This window comes from Erinaceus europaeus, chromosome 9 (genome assembly GCF_950295315.1).
Source record: "Erinaceus europaeus chromosome 9, mEriEur2.1, whole genome shotgun sequence".
In the NCBI taxonomy this organism is placed as follows: Eukaryota; Metazoa; Chordata; class Mammalia; order Eulipotyphla; family Erinaceidae; genus Erinaceus; species Erinaceus europaeus.
The window spans coordinates 94,502,332-94,520,181 of NC_080170.1; the positions used below are offsets into that span (position 1 = coordinate 94,502,332).

The 17,850-nt window shown below is 35.1% G+C and overlaps 1 protein-coding gene across 1 annotated transcript in view; it reads left to right on the forward strand.

Moving 5' to 3' along the window:
* IFT57 (intraflagellar transport 57) overlaps nt 1–17,850 on the forward strand; it is a 64,379-nt gene that overhangs the window by 31,202 nt on the left and 15,327 nt on the right. Inside the window, exon 6 of the mRNA XM_060197116.1 lies at nt 1,205–1,327. Within this exon, the coding sequence (XP_060053099.1) occupies nt 1,205–1,327 (123 nt within the window). The remainder of the gene's footprint in view (nt 1–1,204; nt 1,328–17,850) is intronic.

The following is a 17,850-nucleotide window of genomic DNA, read 5'->3' on the forward strand; positions in this document are numbered from 1 at the left end:
GATAACCATTTTTCTCTAATTTATAAAGCCTGTTTTTAATAGTCACCGTGCCACTATCATAAAATGAATAACCCCTTATTATCTTATACTCTGCCATTTTCTTGATTGCCCTCTCCCCTAAAAAAACCATATAGTTACAACTTGTTCAAATTAGAATGCACATTACTGTTAATTTCCTCAGGACTCATTTCTATATTAATAATTATGCTTTTCTGTTGCTTCTTATAATTTATCAATTTAGCATAAAAAGAAAAATTTCCACAAATTTTATTTCACATGATTAATTATACAGTCTTCATAGTTTCAGATCTGTATATACTTCATGGAAAAATGTGAAGGACTAGGCAGTTGGAAAAAATATTATATTTTTGCAAATTGAGAATAGAAACAAGTTAACTTTTTTTTTTTACACTCAAGAGTGAAAAATAAATGAAGAGGGGGCCAGGCATTGGTGTATCTGGTTAAGTGTACATATTACAGTACACAAGGACATGAGTCCCCCACCTGCAGGGGGAAAGCCTCACAAGTAGTAAGGCTGCAGGTGTCTCTCTGTTTCTTTGTCCTCTCTTATCTCCCCCTCCTTTTTTCAGTTTTCTTGCTGTTTCTATCAAATACATAAATAAATGTTTGAAAAAAGAAAGAAAAGAAATGCAAAAATTTGGCCTCCATTCTATTTGAGTCCCAATATGTCTGCATTTAGTCATATTTTAAAGCTATATTTTAATGTAGCCAATATCTTTTTAAATTCTGTATACAGAATTTGCCAATAAAGCCTTTGCTTGTAGAATTTTATCATTATATTTCATAGTTTAAGTTGTATTTCAATATAGCTAATTCAAATTAAGATAGTTGTTTTCTTATCAGATGTGAGTTCATATCTCTTCTACTGTTACCATTCCTAAATGACTCATCAGTTGAAGAGATAAAATTGAATTATACCCAATAACTCAAAATCATTGTTTTTTTTTATATAAAGAACACTTTAACCACATATTTTCTTAAAAAAAAAAACTTATTTTGCTTTTCTACCAGGTGGGTATACTATTTCCTTCCAACATGGATGGCACAGAGAAGAATTTCTACTGCCACTAGAATTTTAACAGGACCATGCTAGGTATAAATAGTGCAGTACTGCTAAAATGCCTCAAAATTTTACCATTTCTTTTTATAAACCCTCAATCTTGTGATATCTTTCCTTTCTTAGGATACAAACGAGTCTGCCAAGCAAGAAGATATTTTGGAATCTACAACAGATGCTATGGAATGGAGTCTAGAAGTGGAACGTGTACTACCACAATTGAAAGTCACGATTAGGACTGACAATAAGGTATAGCAGAGACAACATCTTTTGTTCAAAGGCAATTGCAGGGCTGGAGTACTCCCAGTTAGGCAGATGCTTTAAGTAGGAGAGCAGGACACACTTCTCATTGTTTTGTGTTGATTGGGCTTTTATAAATTGTTATTGAATAAATAACTATGTAGCAGTTAAAAATGAGGAAGACATCTCCTTTGCCATATCTTGGGCAGAAGTTTATGGTATCATGTTGAGTAAGATAAGCCAGAAAGAAGACAGATACCCAAGGATCTCAGTCATAGGTGGAACCTAAGAAGCAAGGACAGCAAGGGAAGGTACAAGGTGAAATTTGGACTGGGTGTTGTGTTTTGTGCACCAAAGCAAAGGACTTGTAGGAAGGAGAGAAAGGAGTGCGGTGGAGGAGCCCTGGGGCCCTGATGTATAATGGAAAAAAAAACCTAGGTTGGGGGAGAGAGTGTTTTGTAGGTGCATATTACGGGCAGATGAGAGGTTGTGCCTATGTGCCAACAACTGTATTGTAAACCATTAATTCCCCAATAAAGTGTGTATGTTTGGGGCAGGGGGAAGCAAGGAGTATATCTTTAACGTGATTCGAGACATATTGTTTTTGGAACTAAGGAATAATTTCTTAAGACATGTTGACAAATTTTCTAGGAAATTCTATTTTTTTAGGTGAAAAATGAAAGAAATAAAGATTTCTTATTATATGCTTCCTGGTCAGAGTTATAAAATGGTATTAAACTCTGCTGGATGACAAAACAGAAAACATCCTGGAGGTTGTCTTACGTATCTGTTTAGTGCATTTGGTTAAAAGTGAGAAAATAACTTAAAAATCATTTGCAAGCATTGCTGTTTCCAAAGTGCCTTAAAAGATAATTTACTGGGAGTTGGCGGTAGCACAGCAGGTTAAGTGCATGGGGCGCAAAGTGTAAGGACCAGCGGAAGGATCCAGGTTGGAGCCACCGGCTCCCCACCTGCAGGGGAATCACTTCACAGGCAGTGAAGCAGGTCTGCAGGTGTCTATCTTTCTCTCCTTCTTTCTGTCTTCCCCTCCTCTCTCCATTTCTTTCTGTCCTATCCAACAATGACGACATCAGTAACAACAACAACAGTAACTACAACAACAATAAAAAGACAAGGGCAGCAAAAGGGAAATAAGTAAATAAAAAGAAATACAATGATTTACCATTAGAGTATTTTTATATGGACTTATGCAGCAATCTCCTACAGAAGGTAAAAAGTAACCTAAACTTTAGGATGGTCATTTTTTTCCAGACTAGGAAACAAACTTTATCAAAGGTAAGCAGGTAAACCCTGCAGCCTGTTTAACATATATTTGCCTCATGAAAATGGCATAGAGGATTACTTCACTTCATTGGAGTTTTACTATTTACTTATCTCATATGAGAAAATGGTTTTTGCTGATTACATCTCTACTAGAAGTCATTATTTACATTTTTTTAAAAAAATTCTGATTCTTTGGTTTTGTCAAATACAAATTCTCTTCCTAAAAGTAAATCACTAGTATTGAAATTTAGTTAGTATGACATGTTAAAATAATTGTTTTTGAGAACTCTCAAGTATATCTTAATCCCCCATGGAAGCTCGTTTAATTTGTCTACTTTTAAACTAAGTAAACTCCTGAATCAAACACTTCATAGGGCCACATGAGAGTGTTTTTAAAGCCTGGTTATTGATTTCCACATAATGGAAGCAACCAAATAAAGAATATAAATATAATTGCTAATATACAGAATTTTACAAAAATTAAATGCAGGTCAAATTCCATTACAAACCAATAGCATAGTGTTCAGAATTCTATGTATTTAGAAAAATCAACGTTCTTCTGATTTGAAGAAGAACTAATGAGTTAAAAGATAAAAATTTTAATCTTATGCCATACATCTGTACCAAATTAATTATACAATCAAGTTTATAGGCAGCATTCCAAAATATCAGATAAGATTTTTGTTTAGTATTTTTAGAATATGTAAATATAATTTTGGATTTTTATTGTAAAACATGATGATGTAAAGTCTTGATTGCTTTTTCAGAATTCTTCTATAGATCATTTAGCCTTTGTGTTCAGTATTTCACAAACTCTTCTGAGGATTTCAAATGTTGCAAATGGAAAATGCAGCTTTAGGGTCAATTCATTACTCAGCTTACATAAGAAAAATTAAAATTGTACATTGATTTGAGGAAAAAGGAGCTAATAAAGAGGGAAATGGTTCTCATTCCATGGAAATAAAAAGTAATCTGGTTACATATGAAGTTTCTCATGGACTCATCACAGTTTGTCCTAATTTTCCTGACTCTTTAAAAAAAAAAAAAAGTCTTTTCTTTTACTTCTAGCCAAAACAATTACTTTTCATGCAACTCAGGCTATTTAGAACACTTAGAGATTTCAACTTTGTGTTAGAGGGAAAAAAATTTCAGGGCCAGGTGGTGGCGCACCTGGTTGAGTTCACATGTTACAGTGCACAAGGACCTGGTTTCAAGCCCCCAGTCCCCACCTGCAGAGGGAAAGCATCACGAGTGGTGAAGTAGGGGTGTAGGTGTCTCTCTGTCTCTCTCCCTATCTGTCAACCCCTTCCCTCTTGATTTCTGTCTGTCTCTACCGAATAAATAAATAAATAAATAAATATAATAAAAAAATAAAATTCTTTTCAGATTTGTGTGTTACTAATCACTGTTAGATTAGCTTTCAAGTATCAGAGATGTGAAGATAAGTAATAAAAGCCTTGTATCACACCCTTCTTTAAAATGACCTTGTATTAGGCCCATATGTACTTGATACTGAATCAAATATTTGTTTTGGGCCTTTTGTTTTTCTTATAAACTCAATATATTCCTTGCATGTTTTCTACTAGGGAATTATAAAAAGTAAATATCCTTTTCTGTTCATTTGGCATATTGCTGTATATGTCTTGGTGAGATCCTGTCATATGCCAGTGTTTTGTTTTGTGTAGTCTTCATAATGTTGCAATCAGGTTCCTTATTACTAGCTAGCTTATCCTTGTTTCTGGCACCACTTAACTGTTGTCAGTTCTCAAAGAAAGAGAAAAAATTTTAATATTAGCTTAAGCAAATTATAGTTGGGAAAGTAAGCATTTTGCCAAGAATACAAATAATATATTCCACAACTGAAGTTAAGGAATTTTTGTTATATTCCAGCTTGAATGGACATATGCGTAGCGGCTTTTTAGTACTTTTTAGTACTGGTTATAGAGACTACTCCCGCTGATTACAGCTATAGTATTTATATACTCAAGAAAATTGTGTCTAAAGATAGTCAGAAATTCTGTCAATATATTCTGTCAAGTTCTAGTTTACTCCCCTATAATAAGCTTCTCAGTTATGACCTAGTGAATTAAATGTAGGAGTCAGTGTCTTAGAGGGGAGTCTGAAAACAGCAGAACTAAAGTAGATGTTGTTCATCTATGATTCTACATCTTGTACTTTTTACTTATGTTTATTTATTATTGGATAGAGACAGAGAGAGACTGAGAGGGGAGGGAGAGAGAGGAGAAGAGACAGACATACCTGCAGCCCTGCTTCACCATTTATGAAGCTACCTCCATGCAGCTACCACCAAGGGTTTGAACCTGGGTCCTGTGCACTGTAATGTGTGCCCTTAACCAGACGCGCTACCACCTGGCCCCTTTTCTTGTACTTTTTAATCTTTGCTTCCTTTCAAAAATTTCTATTCTTCTCCCCCACCCCCATTTATCCAAAGTGGCACTCACCCATGTTGTATAACTACTCTGTTGGAATTTGAAATAAAGAGCATACAAACATCTTTCCCCAGAGACCCGCCCTACGAGGGAAAGAGAGAGGCAGACTGGGAGTATGGACCAACCAGTCAACGTCCGTGTTCAGTGGGGAAGCAATTATAGAAGCCAGACCTTCCACCTTCTGCAACCCACAATGACCCTGTATCTATGCTCCCAGAGGGATAGAGAATGGGAAAGCTATCAGGGGAGGGAGTGGGAAATGGAGATTATATAAAACTAGAAAAATCCTTATCTAGTCAAAAACTATCCTAACCACTAGGTCTTTTTAACTTTTAAGTAAATCAATTGACAGTTGCCAAGCTGAATAATAACTGTAATTGAAACTTAGTTGTTGAAGAGTCATATGTGTCCCATAATTCTGGAGAAATAAAAAATGTGAATATATACTCATGTAGATTTCACCTTATTTCTATTTATTTGTTTAGTCACTGCCTGAAGGAAGCTTCACTGCTCCAAGATGACTTTTTCAAATAGGTAGAAAGAAAGGGAGAGAAATCACAGAACTAAAACACAAGTAGAACCTGAACTGGAATTGGCATATTGCACCAAAGTGAAAGACTCTGGGGTGGGTGGGAGGGAGAATACAGATCCAAAAAGGATAACAGAGGACCTAGTGGGGGTTGAATTCTTATATGGAAAACTGGAAAATGTGATGCATGTACAAACTATTGTATTTACTGTTGAATGTAAAACATTAATTCCCCAATAAAGAAATTAAAAAAAAAAGAAATCACAGACCTAAGCTTCCTCGGGTGCTGTAGTACTCCCCATCTGGTGTACCAGGGACTCAAGTAGGTGTCCTTCCTGGTACACCACATGAATCTCTAAATAAACCCTGAATCCATTTTTTTGAGGAAATGTATTCTGTCCTTTTGAATTGTCTTTTTAAAAGAAAAAGGCAAGCCTTCATTTGACACTGTGGAAATAAAAGTCACCTAAATGGAGCAAGCAAAGGCGATATGATAGGTTTCTTTGACAAGAAGGATTAATGCATTTCACATTTAGGGATATAAGAATGTTGTTATCACTAATTTATGTGAAAAGAATTTTTGAAGCAGTTACAGATCTAGAAAAATAATGTATTAAATCACATAAACAATTAGGAACATTCTTCTTTCACAGAGAAAGGGAAACCTGTATCCAGAGCTTGCTATAGGTAAGTTCAGATATGATAGGAAATTTGACATTGGTTCATCTGAAGCAGGGTCCCCTATATAGCTGGGTGGAGGGGGAACTTTGTCTGGCTAGTGCCTTATTGGAGGAGTGCAGAGGAGAGGAAAAAAATGGGAAAGCTGGCAGTTCTTAAGTCAAGAACATTTGACTGATTTCTGCATAGCTGTGGTTTGGTTTCCTGGGCAGTGTTTCTGCAGACTGTGGATCAGAGTTCTATTTTGTATGATCATATGGCTATTGTCTGTCATCCTCATTCACTGTACCAAATGTAAGTGGTTTCCTACGTGATTGATCTTATTAATTTGTATTAGGGAAGTGGATTTTCAAGTAAAAGTTTTTTTTTTTTTTTCCTGCCAGGGTTCTAGCTAGAGTTTAGTGCTTGTATAACTCCATAGTTACCAGTGATCATTTTTCATTTTTGTTTGACTTCATTCTCTTTCCCTCTCTTTTTTCTTATTTTTATAAAGTGTGTGACAGACAGAGAGACATCTGCTTGCTCTGTCACTTGTGGTGCTCCTCTTAGGACCGGGAGTTTGAAACCTGGTTCTCCTGCATGGTAACATTCTCTCTATTGGATGAGCTACCACCTGCTGCTCAAGTAAAGGATATTTTTACCACAGTAAAAACCAAGTAAAGAATAATATTTGTACTGTTGCTTAACAAATAAAGAAGAAGGGGACCGGGCGGTGGTGTGCCAGATTAAGCACATTTAGTGTGAAGCACAGGGACCTGCGCAAGGATCCTGGTTCGAGCCCTCAGCTCCCCACCTGCAGGGGTGGAACAGGTCTGCAGGTGTCTATCTTTTCTCTCCCCCTCTCTGTCTTCCCCTCCTCTCTGTTTCTCTCTGTCCTACCGCCTCCTGCCCCCCAAATAAAAGGAAAGAATGGCCACCAGGAGCAGTAGATTTGTAGTGTAAATGGAAAGCTCCAACAATAATCCTGGAGACAAAAAAAAAAACAACAAAAAAACGGTGCCAGGTAGTGGTGTATCTAGTTTGGTGCACACACTACAGTGTACAAGGACCATGGTTCAAGCCCTCACTCCCACCTACAGGGGGAAAGCTTTCTGAGTAGAGAAGCTATACTGCAGGTGCCTATCTGTCTCTCTCCCTCTCTCCCACCCCCTTCCTTCTCAACTTCTGCCTGTCTCTATCCAGTGTATAAAGATTTAAAAAATTTTTTAAAAAGTATGAAATCAGTTCCCAACTAACCTTTATATAGGCACTTTTCAATTATGCAGTACTTACTCCTAAAAGATTGTACATTATGATGATTTAATATTATATACTTAATACAATGAGCAAATGTTCTATCATGCTTTAATGCCCTGTGGATATTGTAATTAAAATGCTGATTAATGACTTAAATAGATTATTTTCCAAATTATAATTAAATGTTTCCTGCTTTGTTGTTTTAAAAGGCAGTTGGCTAGGTACTCCTTCATTCCACCAAATGTCTTTAGTCATTATGTAAATCTTCAGGTTCGTTACAAGAAATTTAGATTAAGAGATTTTTAAAAAGTCTTTGGCAGTAATGCAGCATGTGTTTCTAATTATTTCAAGGCTTTTACTCACTGAAATGCTTCTTTACATCCCTACCTGTTCTTCATTGTCTGGCTCTCTCAGGGTACAGTTGTAAAAAGAACCTCAAACTTTAAATTACAACTCCAAGCAATTGGATTTTGTTTTAACGTAAATAAACCATATAGGTATTGCCTTGGGTAATTCACAGCAGGAAGCCATTTCAGGAAGAGCCACTGTGCTGAGGATAAAATCATTGCTATAGTCTTGAGCCTTTGGGCTCTCTGGTCACTGAGAACTAAAACCTAAGAGAGAGGAGAGAGGCCTTCATTAATCAGCTGGTAGAATTCGATTTAAATGAACCTGGAGGGAACACAAAATTGTTACATTAGATCTAAGTCTCTTTGATTTGGAAGCCAAATCCTGTAGAAATGTACAACGGAAGGCTTCTCTCTCTCTCTTTTACTATTATAGACAAATCTGTATCTGGAAGCAGTTAGAGGGTATTATTTTCATTCCAAAACACTGAAAAGAGAGCTTGCTTTGACCTTCTGCCCTTACTGTATTTAGATGCAACGTAAGAGGATGTTAATACCATTTAGCTTTCTAAATATCTCTCCCTTACAGCAACTCAGACATTTGTTATAGTTTGAAATGAAAACAGTCTTTAAGACTTATACTCTGGTTGTTGAATAGGGTATGTTAATAGAATTCTTACATCCATGAGGAAAAAAAAAAGACAATTTATTCTGTGGGCAAGCATACAGAAGTACATTTTATGCATGTATTAGTAATCAAAATGGAAGTCTGCCTTTAGCTTGAATAATGAAGAAACCTATGTGTGTAATTCCTATAGATTTTCTGGTAGATAGACATTTTGTTGAGAAATATTCACATGATTTGAAGAAAAACAAAGCACCCTTTTAAATATATATACATTTACAAAAAGAAAACCAGAGCATTACTCTACCACATGTGAATCCTGGAATTGAACTTGGAAATTCATGTTTGTAAGTCTAATTTTCTAGCCACTGTATCACCTCCCAGGTCATGACGTCAATTTTTTTTTTAAAAAAAGACAACTTTAACATTTACCAGTAACAAATGTAAATACAGGTGGCAATAAGTTGGTCTCCATGAGGCTCTGTGCAGGAATAATAGCTCCAATTACTGTCACAAATGTTTGTAATTGTATCTATTGCTGCCAGACAATAAATGCTTTTTAATATAGTGAGGCCATAAATGTACATGCTGCTGTTGTTTAAATAAAATACAATTTTCAGCAAATTTATCCTTGAAACACCTGCTATAATCAAAGAGGTGAATGCTATCAAAATAAACTGCCTAAATTAACTAGAAACACATACATTTTTAGAGCAGCCTGTGTGATTACTCAACTGACAAATCATCGTCTCAGAAAATGAAGGAGAAATATTCACTGATGGACTTTACAGCCGAGCTTTCTTTAAAGGAGACTACACAACGCAGATTTTAAAAAAAATTTTTGTATTTTTAAGGCACGGTGTCTTGACCTAAAACTGTATTTTCAAAGACAATTGTTTATTTTTGTTTTTCTCTTTGTAGCATGTGGGCCATGGAAAGAAACCAGGGTTGGAACAAATAATATTATGCTTAAAATTATATATGCGGAGAAAAACTAAGCAACCCTTAAGCAATTGGAAAAGATTTTTAGCTGCTTCTGTCAACCCTCTTGTTGACACTCAGGGTAGTCTGTATTTAAAGACAGCTGATGGTGCCTTCTTTCCTATTTACCCTGAGTGTGATAAATGTTTCAACTAGATCAGGGGAAAGGTTTCATTTATCACAACTTGAAATTGGAGAACAAGTGTTTTGGCTTTAGAGATTACCATCAGCTCAAACTAAAGAACATCAACAGTGATAGCAGATTTGCAGGAAATATCCAGTAAAGACTACATGTTATGTAAATACTGCAGAGGGAAGTTAGGAATGCTTCACTGCAGATCTCACTTAAGTAGACATTTATGAAAGCAGTGAATTAATACATATTGATTGTAATTCAAAGTTCTAGACTGCCTAAATATTTCATTAATGCAAAGTATGATTTAATGTTTTCTTCAAATTGCTTTTGTTAATCTATTAATATATTATTTATTTAATAAGATCTATTAATTTACTAATATAAAAATTAACTGAAATAGAAACCATTTGTCATATAAAGCACCCTATCCAATATACTTTTTGTTGGTTTGACTTTTCCCATCAGTTCCACTAGAGTAGTATTTGTATTGCAGAGTATTTCTTAATTTACCCCATGTTACTAATTCCATTATATTTAATTCTTTTTTCATGTTTCTGGTGCTTCAGGTATACAAATTACTTTTTTATCTATTTTACTTTTAATATCAGTATTGATTAAGTTGAGAGGTACTGTCAAGGTCATTTCTCCAAGCTGACTACATGTTTACTCAACATCCTGTGAAATAATTACATTGTGGTCTACTCTAGAGGTGTTGCAGGCTCCTCAGAAGGGTCCACTCACACCCTACCTATTTTGCTATACCTTTTCCCTGGTCTCCCATCTGACTTCTTCCAAAGCCTGGAAACACTCAGAAACTTCCAATCATCATATATAAAAAGAGTATGTATGAATGGACTAAGTAAGCATCAGTAAGTCTGACTTAACATGGAAACACTTTAGTAACAAGTGGTAATCAATAAAGCTAATCTCTGAGCACTTAGAAATGTGATTAACTAACAAGGTGTCTTGTTTAGAGATTAAGGATCTCCAGTTTCAGATCAATTACAGGGAGGTAGAAAGTGTCCCCGTGATTTTATGATAGCCTTGCTGCTTTGTTTTTCTCTGCAACAAAAATATCTAGGACTGGGTATATAGTCTAATGGTTATGCAAAAAGATTGTAGTGCTGGAGGCTTTGAAGTCCCAAATTCAATCCCTAGCACACTATAAGTGAGAGCAGAGCAGTGCTCAGGCTAAACAAAGAGAGAAATATCTAGAAAGCCTTAACACATGTTTCCATTGTCCCCACATTCTCTAAAACAAATAAAGCATATTTTAGATATGTGTGTGTGTGTGTGTGTGTGTGTGTGTAGTTATCGTTAAGTCACATTTAGTTCTTGGAACATTTCAAAAGACAACCCTTGCTTTCATGGCTTTTGTGGTACAAGTCTCTCTCATAGACGGCCTGAGTCTTTTGGCAATGGAAGAAAAATGTCACATTTGATATTCAGGAACATCACATTTTATAATCATTGCACAACCTGATAGACATGTTTCATTGAGAGTGATTCAGTCTCATGAAAAAGTAATTTAATGGACAAACTCACTTTCTCTTTTTCTCTTTCTTACACACACTGACAAACACAAAAACATGCACAAATGTGGGCAGTGATGAAGCTGAAAATTAGAATAACAAGAGATTGCAAAACTGCATATGCATGGTGGAAAGAAAAGACTACAGATAGTGTTCTCTTATTAGGGAAGGGAGTGTTCTCAGTGGAGGCAGAAAGTATGCTGCTCAAATCCTTGTAGGAAACATGATAAATTATATATTTGCCCCAAAAATGTTTGCTAGGGTGAACTTAGACATATGTAACTCCTTCTATCAAACTGTCTTCCCTGTGTCTTTTACTTAAACCTGATTTTCTATCGTCAGATTTCCAAACAGTACTTTCATAGACTATTGTTGTGGTGTTAAATATTCCATCAATATTCCACACTGGACTTTTCAGTCTGGTCACTTTTAAATGCAATTCTTACTAGGCCCTATTTCTCTACCATTGCAGCTACAGTTAAAATTTTTATAACTCACCATATGGTTGAAATAGAGACAAAACAGTCCAGATCTTACAAGCAAAGAAAGACTTGCTTCTCAACCAGAGTGTGGTCAGCAGAAAACTATATGCTCCCTTCAGTGGCAGGGAGCTGTCTAACCCAAAGTTACACCCTTCCATACTACCCTGTATCTGTGTGCATTATGTGTTTACAGTTTGAGAGTAGTATAGGTGAGGCTACTTTGAACATTCTTGTACATGTCTTGGTAAACAGAAGTAGAATTACTGGATTATCCTTTAGCAGACTATGACAAAAAAAAAGTTTGTGAAAGTGATTTTACAAATTTCTGTTATTATGTTGCTATTTTAATTTGTGTTCCAATGAAATTGGAGGTCTTTTCATATGTTTATTTGACATTTGACTGTCCTTTTGTCTTTTATTGTTTGTTTTGTTTTTTTGCCACCAGGCTTATCACTGGGGCTCTGTCTGTAAGCTGAATCCACCACTCCCAGTGGCTTTTTCCCCCCTTTTATTTCTTTTTCTCCCTCCCTTCCTTTCTTTTATCTCATAGGAAAGAGACAAATTGAGAGGGAAAGGGAAAGGGGAGTTAGAGGAGAGAAAGACACCTATAACACTGCTTCATTCACCTATAACCCATGCTACACTTAATGATGGGGAGGTGGGAAGGGGGCTTGAACCTGAGTCCTTTTGCATAGTATTAAGTGTGCTTAACTGGATGCACCATTGCCTGACTCCTATCCTTTTGTCTTTTGCTATTAGTTTGCCTTTTTTTTAATGTAGATGTTCTTTATATATTCTTTTTTATGCTTTTTATATTTATTTTATTTATTCCCTTTTGTTGCCCTTGTTTTATTGTTGTAACTATTATTGTTGTCATTGTTGAATAGGACAGAGAGAAATGGAGAGAGGAGGGGGAAGACAGAGAGGGAGAGAAAGATAGATACCTGCAGACCTGCTTCACACTTGTGAAGCGACTCCCCTGCAGGTGGGGAGCCCGGGGCTTGAACCGGGATCCTTTCGCTGGTCCTTGCGCTTTGCGCCATGTGCGCTTAACCCGCTGCGCTACAGCCCGACTCCCGTTCTTTATATATTCTAAATACAAATACTTTGACAAGTATATGTACTCCAATTATCTACACTTTAGCTTTCCTTTCACTGTTACAGTCACATTATGATAAATAATATATAAAATAGATGTGTGTGTGTGTGTGTGTGATGAGAGGACTACAGATAAAAATTAAAAGCTTTATTTAGAACCCTTTCTGTAACTCATTGTTAAGAAGATATACCCCCTTTTCTTTTTTCAGTTTTTTTTATTGTTGTTGTTACTGATGTCGTTGGATAGGACAAAGAGAAATGGAGAGAGGAGGGGAAGAGAAAGATAGACATCAGCAGACCTGCTTCACTGACTGTGAAGCAACTCCCTCCCCTGCAGGTGGGGAGCTGGAGGATCTCTTGAAACTGTTTGTCCTTTCACTTTGAGACCGTAGTTCATCTAGTGTTGCTTCGTGTATTTGGTATGAATTAGAACTCAAAAACTTTGTTTTTGTCTATATTTTCACAATTGGTCCAGTGTATTGAAAATGTTAACCTTTCACCAGTGTGATTTGTTGTATCTCAGGTGAGCATAAATGTGTGTGTGTGTATGTGTGTGTGTGTGTGTGTATTGGAGACTATTTTGTTGCATTATATGGTACTACTACTCAAAGTGGCATCTTCTTATTATATTATTTTCAGCTTATTTGTTGCAGATATACATAAGCATATAGGTATGCTTGTACATACAGATCCAATAAACTGTCAAATTTTACTTAATTATTCTAACAGTAGGTCTGTAAATTGTTTTGCATTTTCTGTTTATACAATTATTTCATCTGGAACTTACATCAATATTATTTTCTATAAAACTTACCCCATTTATTTATTTTACCTGATAAGATATCTAGTCTTATGTTTGATATAAGCATGGGAAGAGCGTCCAGTACTTAATTTTATATTAGTTATGATACTAACTTTGTGACATTTATGAATATTCTTTAGTAAATTAAATGATTTCCCTTTATTCATTTTTTACTAAAACTTGCTATGAATAGATGTCAAATTTTTTAGTTTTTTTTTTTTTTGATCTATTGAGTTAACCATATGGGCATCTCCTTTATTCCTCACATGATAAATTATACTTAATGCTTATTGAATTTTGAGTGTTAAACTAAACTTTGATTTTATAGGATATTTTATTTTGATTTTTTATTTTTATAGAATTTACATTATAGCAGTATGTAAATTTCAGGTATGCATAATTTAATAACAAGTATAAAAACAAGTGTGAATAATTTGCTTAAATAAAAGACAGCATGTCTACATTCTACATTTAATCTTTTTCTGTCCTTCAACATATGACTAGCTCTGTTTACTCAATTTACACACTTCCTTTTCTTTCTGATAACCACTAATTTAGTCTATGGAATAAAACTTTATTCATTTTGTTTCTTTAAGCACCACACGTGAATAAAATAATGCGGTGGACTTATTTCACTAGGCAGCATACCTTCCAGTTTCATCCATATTGCTGTAAATAGCAGGATTTTATCAATTTATGCCTGAATAATGTTCCATTTTACACACACACACACACACACACACACACACACACACACACACACACACGTTTCTTTATCTAGACATGAATTGATGGATGCTACTTGGGTTGTTTTCAATTCTTAACTACTGTATGATTCTGCAAGTAGTATATACACTTTTTGAGTGTATATATTTTTTGAATTAATATTGTGAATACCCAGAAATGAGCATTTTTATTCATTTGTTTGAGTAATCTCCAAACTACTTTTCATAAAAACTGCACCAATTTATATTCCCACCAAACGTATACAGGCTTCCATTGTCACTGTGTCCTCTCTAACACTTAAGTTTCTTATATTTTTTGTCCTTTGGATTATATTCATTTTCCAGGTGTTAGGCAGTATTATTATTGTTATTTTGTTGTAGATTTTCCTAGTAATAAGAAATGATGATCACATTTTCATGTGCCTATTGGCTATCTGTATATCTCTTAGCCTTGAATATTGAAATAAATGCAGCTAAATCATGATACAGTATCCCTCTTATATATTATTGGAGTCAATCTGCTGATATTCTGCTGAGTATTTTTATGTCTTAAGTTTACAGAAAAATAATCTGTAACTTTGTTGTTTTTAGGTATTGTTGTCAAATGTTAGTATATAATTCTTTACAGGCCTCACAAAATGAGTTAGCAGTTACTCTCCTGTTTTCTTTCTTTTTTTTCTTTTTCTCTGATAGAGTATCCATAATTTCGTTGCTATTTCTTTCATAAATGCTAAGGAAAATTCATTACTGAATCCATCTGGATATTTCTTTATAAGAACATTTAGTTGGGTATGTTTCTAAACATCTAAAATGTTTTAAATTTATTTTAATATATAACATATATGTGTGTGTACAACTTATAAAATTCAAATATTACTGATAAAACAAGTCTCTATTAATCATTACTCCTTTAAAAGTTTTAGTTACACTTTACTACATTTTATTAAAAAAATAAAGTATGATGTAGTGGTCTTTGCAAGTTTGGGCTCTACTACTGATTCACTGTGTGAGCTTGTGATATGTACTTGTTAATCAGTCTCAATTTACTCATCTTAAGAGTTTCAGCTACGTAATAGAGATATGTAATCTGTTGGTGTAGTGTCCAACACATACAAGGCATTTTTGAATATTAACATTGAAGCTGCGAGTATTGAAAGACTATTCTATAATCAAGGAAGGAAATAGATAAAAGTTTTTGAGTGGCTAAAACAGAGATAGTGAAAAATATGTACAAAAATATAATTTTTAATTTTATTTATTTTATCTTTATTTTACAGAATTACATGTCAACAGGGGTTTAAATCCACACCATTCCTACCACCAGAGTTTTGAATCTTCAGTCTCCCCACTGCAATCCACCACAGTTCCCCCTAAGGTTATAGACATGATCCAACCATCATCTCTACAACTGTCTGTCCACATTTATACATAGCTGCTCCCCCTTTTTTCCTAATCCAATCCTATCTTCTCTTCTAAGCCTCTTGTAATTTTTATTTGTAGGAGAATCTGATAAGTCCTTTGAAATTTACACTTACTTATTTTAAACATCATTTTAATAAGGTTGGTTACTCAGATTGTTCATCTACAGCAGATTAGAAGCTTAAACCTATAACATTTCTGTTTTTAGCAAAACAAGTAAGCTAACACTTACTTGAAATTAGTTTTTCAAAATCCTTGTACTTCTTATAGAAATTGGGTAAGAAAAAAGAAAACGAAAGAGGAAGCTTGGTGCAGTGGAAACTATATTTGTTCAGGAGAAAGTACACTTGGGTTTCTATTAATTTTGCAGATGAAGTATGAAAATCACACAACCTCAGTTTATTTTTATTTTTTATATTTATTTATTTATTCTCTTTTGTTGTCCTATTGTTGTAATTATTATTGATGTTGTTGTTGTTGGATATGATAGAAATGGAGAGAGGAGGGAAAGATTGAGAGGGGGAGAGAAAGATAGACACCTGCAGACCTGCTTCACCGCCTGTCAAGCGACTCCCCTGCAGGTGGGGAGCCGGGGGCTCGAACGGGGATCCTTATGCCAGTCCTTGCACTTCGTGCCATCTGCGCTTAACACTACCGCCCAACTCCCACAACCTCAGTTTATGACTACACAATCTGTGAAATGTTGATACAGGATTCCCTTCTCAAAATAGTCTTGAAAACCCAAAGAGAATGTGAATTCAGAGTTGAAACAAATACCTAATCGGAAAAAGTGAGGCTAGATACCTTAAATGAAAGACACTTGCAAACATTCTTATAGTCACTAAAGTAAAATAGCGCGCGCACACACACACACACACACACACACACACACACACACACACACACACACACACACACACACAATCATTAAGATCTCACTGATAGTCATACCAAAATTGAGGGAGCTGTTGTTAAGGATTTGAAGATAAAGGAGTGGTAGTTAACAGAAGTAACTTGTGTGTGACAGAAAGCAATTCAAAACACATCAGAGCCGAGTGGCCCTTCACCTGTTTTGGGGATGAATCAAAAGATGAACTACTAGATTCAGTTATGTTCTAATACAGACTCTTCTTGATTCCGGGGCGGGGGGGGGGGTTAATCCCAGTAAATAAAAAGGTAGCTTTCTCCACTTTTTCCTATGATGAGTCCTTTGGCACTCTGCCTTTTCACACATAAAGAAGCTCAGACTTGGGTAGAGGAAAAAAAAAAAAGCCTGAGAGTTTGACATTTAACAAGTTGTAAACTAGTAAAACTTACACATAGATATAAACTTCACTTGCCATCTCTAGCTCATATTTTAGTCTCTCTTTCCCTTGTAGTTTCGCAGTTGGCGATCCCGACAAAGAAACAAAATGTCTGCATATGCAAAGGAAATCGGTCAAGGTGTTCTGCTGAAGCAAAACCCTGAGCTCCTTATAGTCTTGTTCACCTTAACAGCTGCTACTAGATCTCACATTCTGATTTTAGGAGATACTGTGAATCTCCATCTGTACATATGTCATCATAGCTCTCTAGATTCTGAAAAAAAGGGCTATGTATATATAATTTGTTGCTAAAGAATTCAGAGTGTGTAGGAGATTGTGTTTATAATAAATTTGGCATCTATCACACGTGACAGAGTTTCAAAGATTTTAAAAGTAGAATGTCTAAAGAAATGATATTGTCTATCATTACTACTCTTCTCATTTCCATTGAGAAAGGAAATGTGCAAAACTAAGTGAAAAATCTAACTCCTAGAGAGAAGAGAAATGATGCTTAATGATCATACTTTGAGCACTTTGAAAAAGTAAGCTTTAGTGACCCGTGTGTTCTCACTTGATACTAACAAAAAAAACAAAACTATGATTTAGAAGTATCTTTCTAATTTACTGTATATTGCTAGCTAGGATTTTCATTGAGTATTAAAAGCATGAATATAGAATTTTAATATTTATTTGTGTCATATTGGTACAGGCAATATACAGTACATATATGAAGGTACATATAACTATGAAACTTAATAAAAAGCAATTATGAAACTACTGCCTAATTTTGACCTACTTTAACCTACCTTTCCAGTGTTGACTCCTGCTAATCTGTCAACCCCAACCCACCCTAATGGTGAATATGCAGGTGGAGAACCTTAGCCAGTTGCCAGAGCCCTGAGAT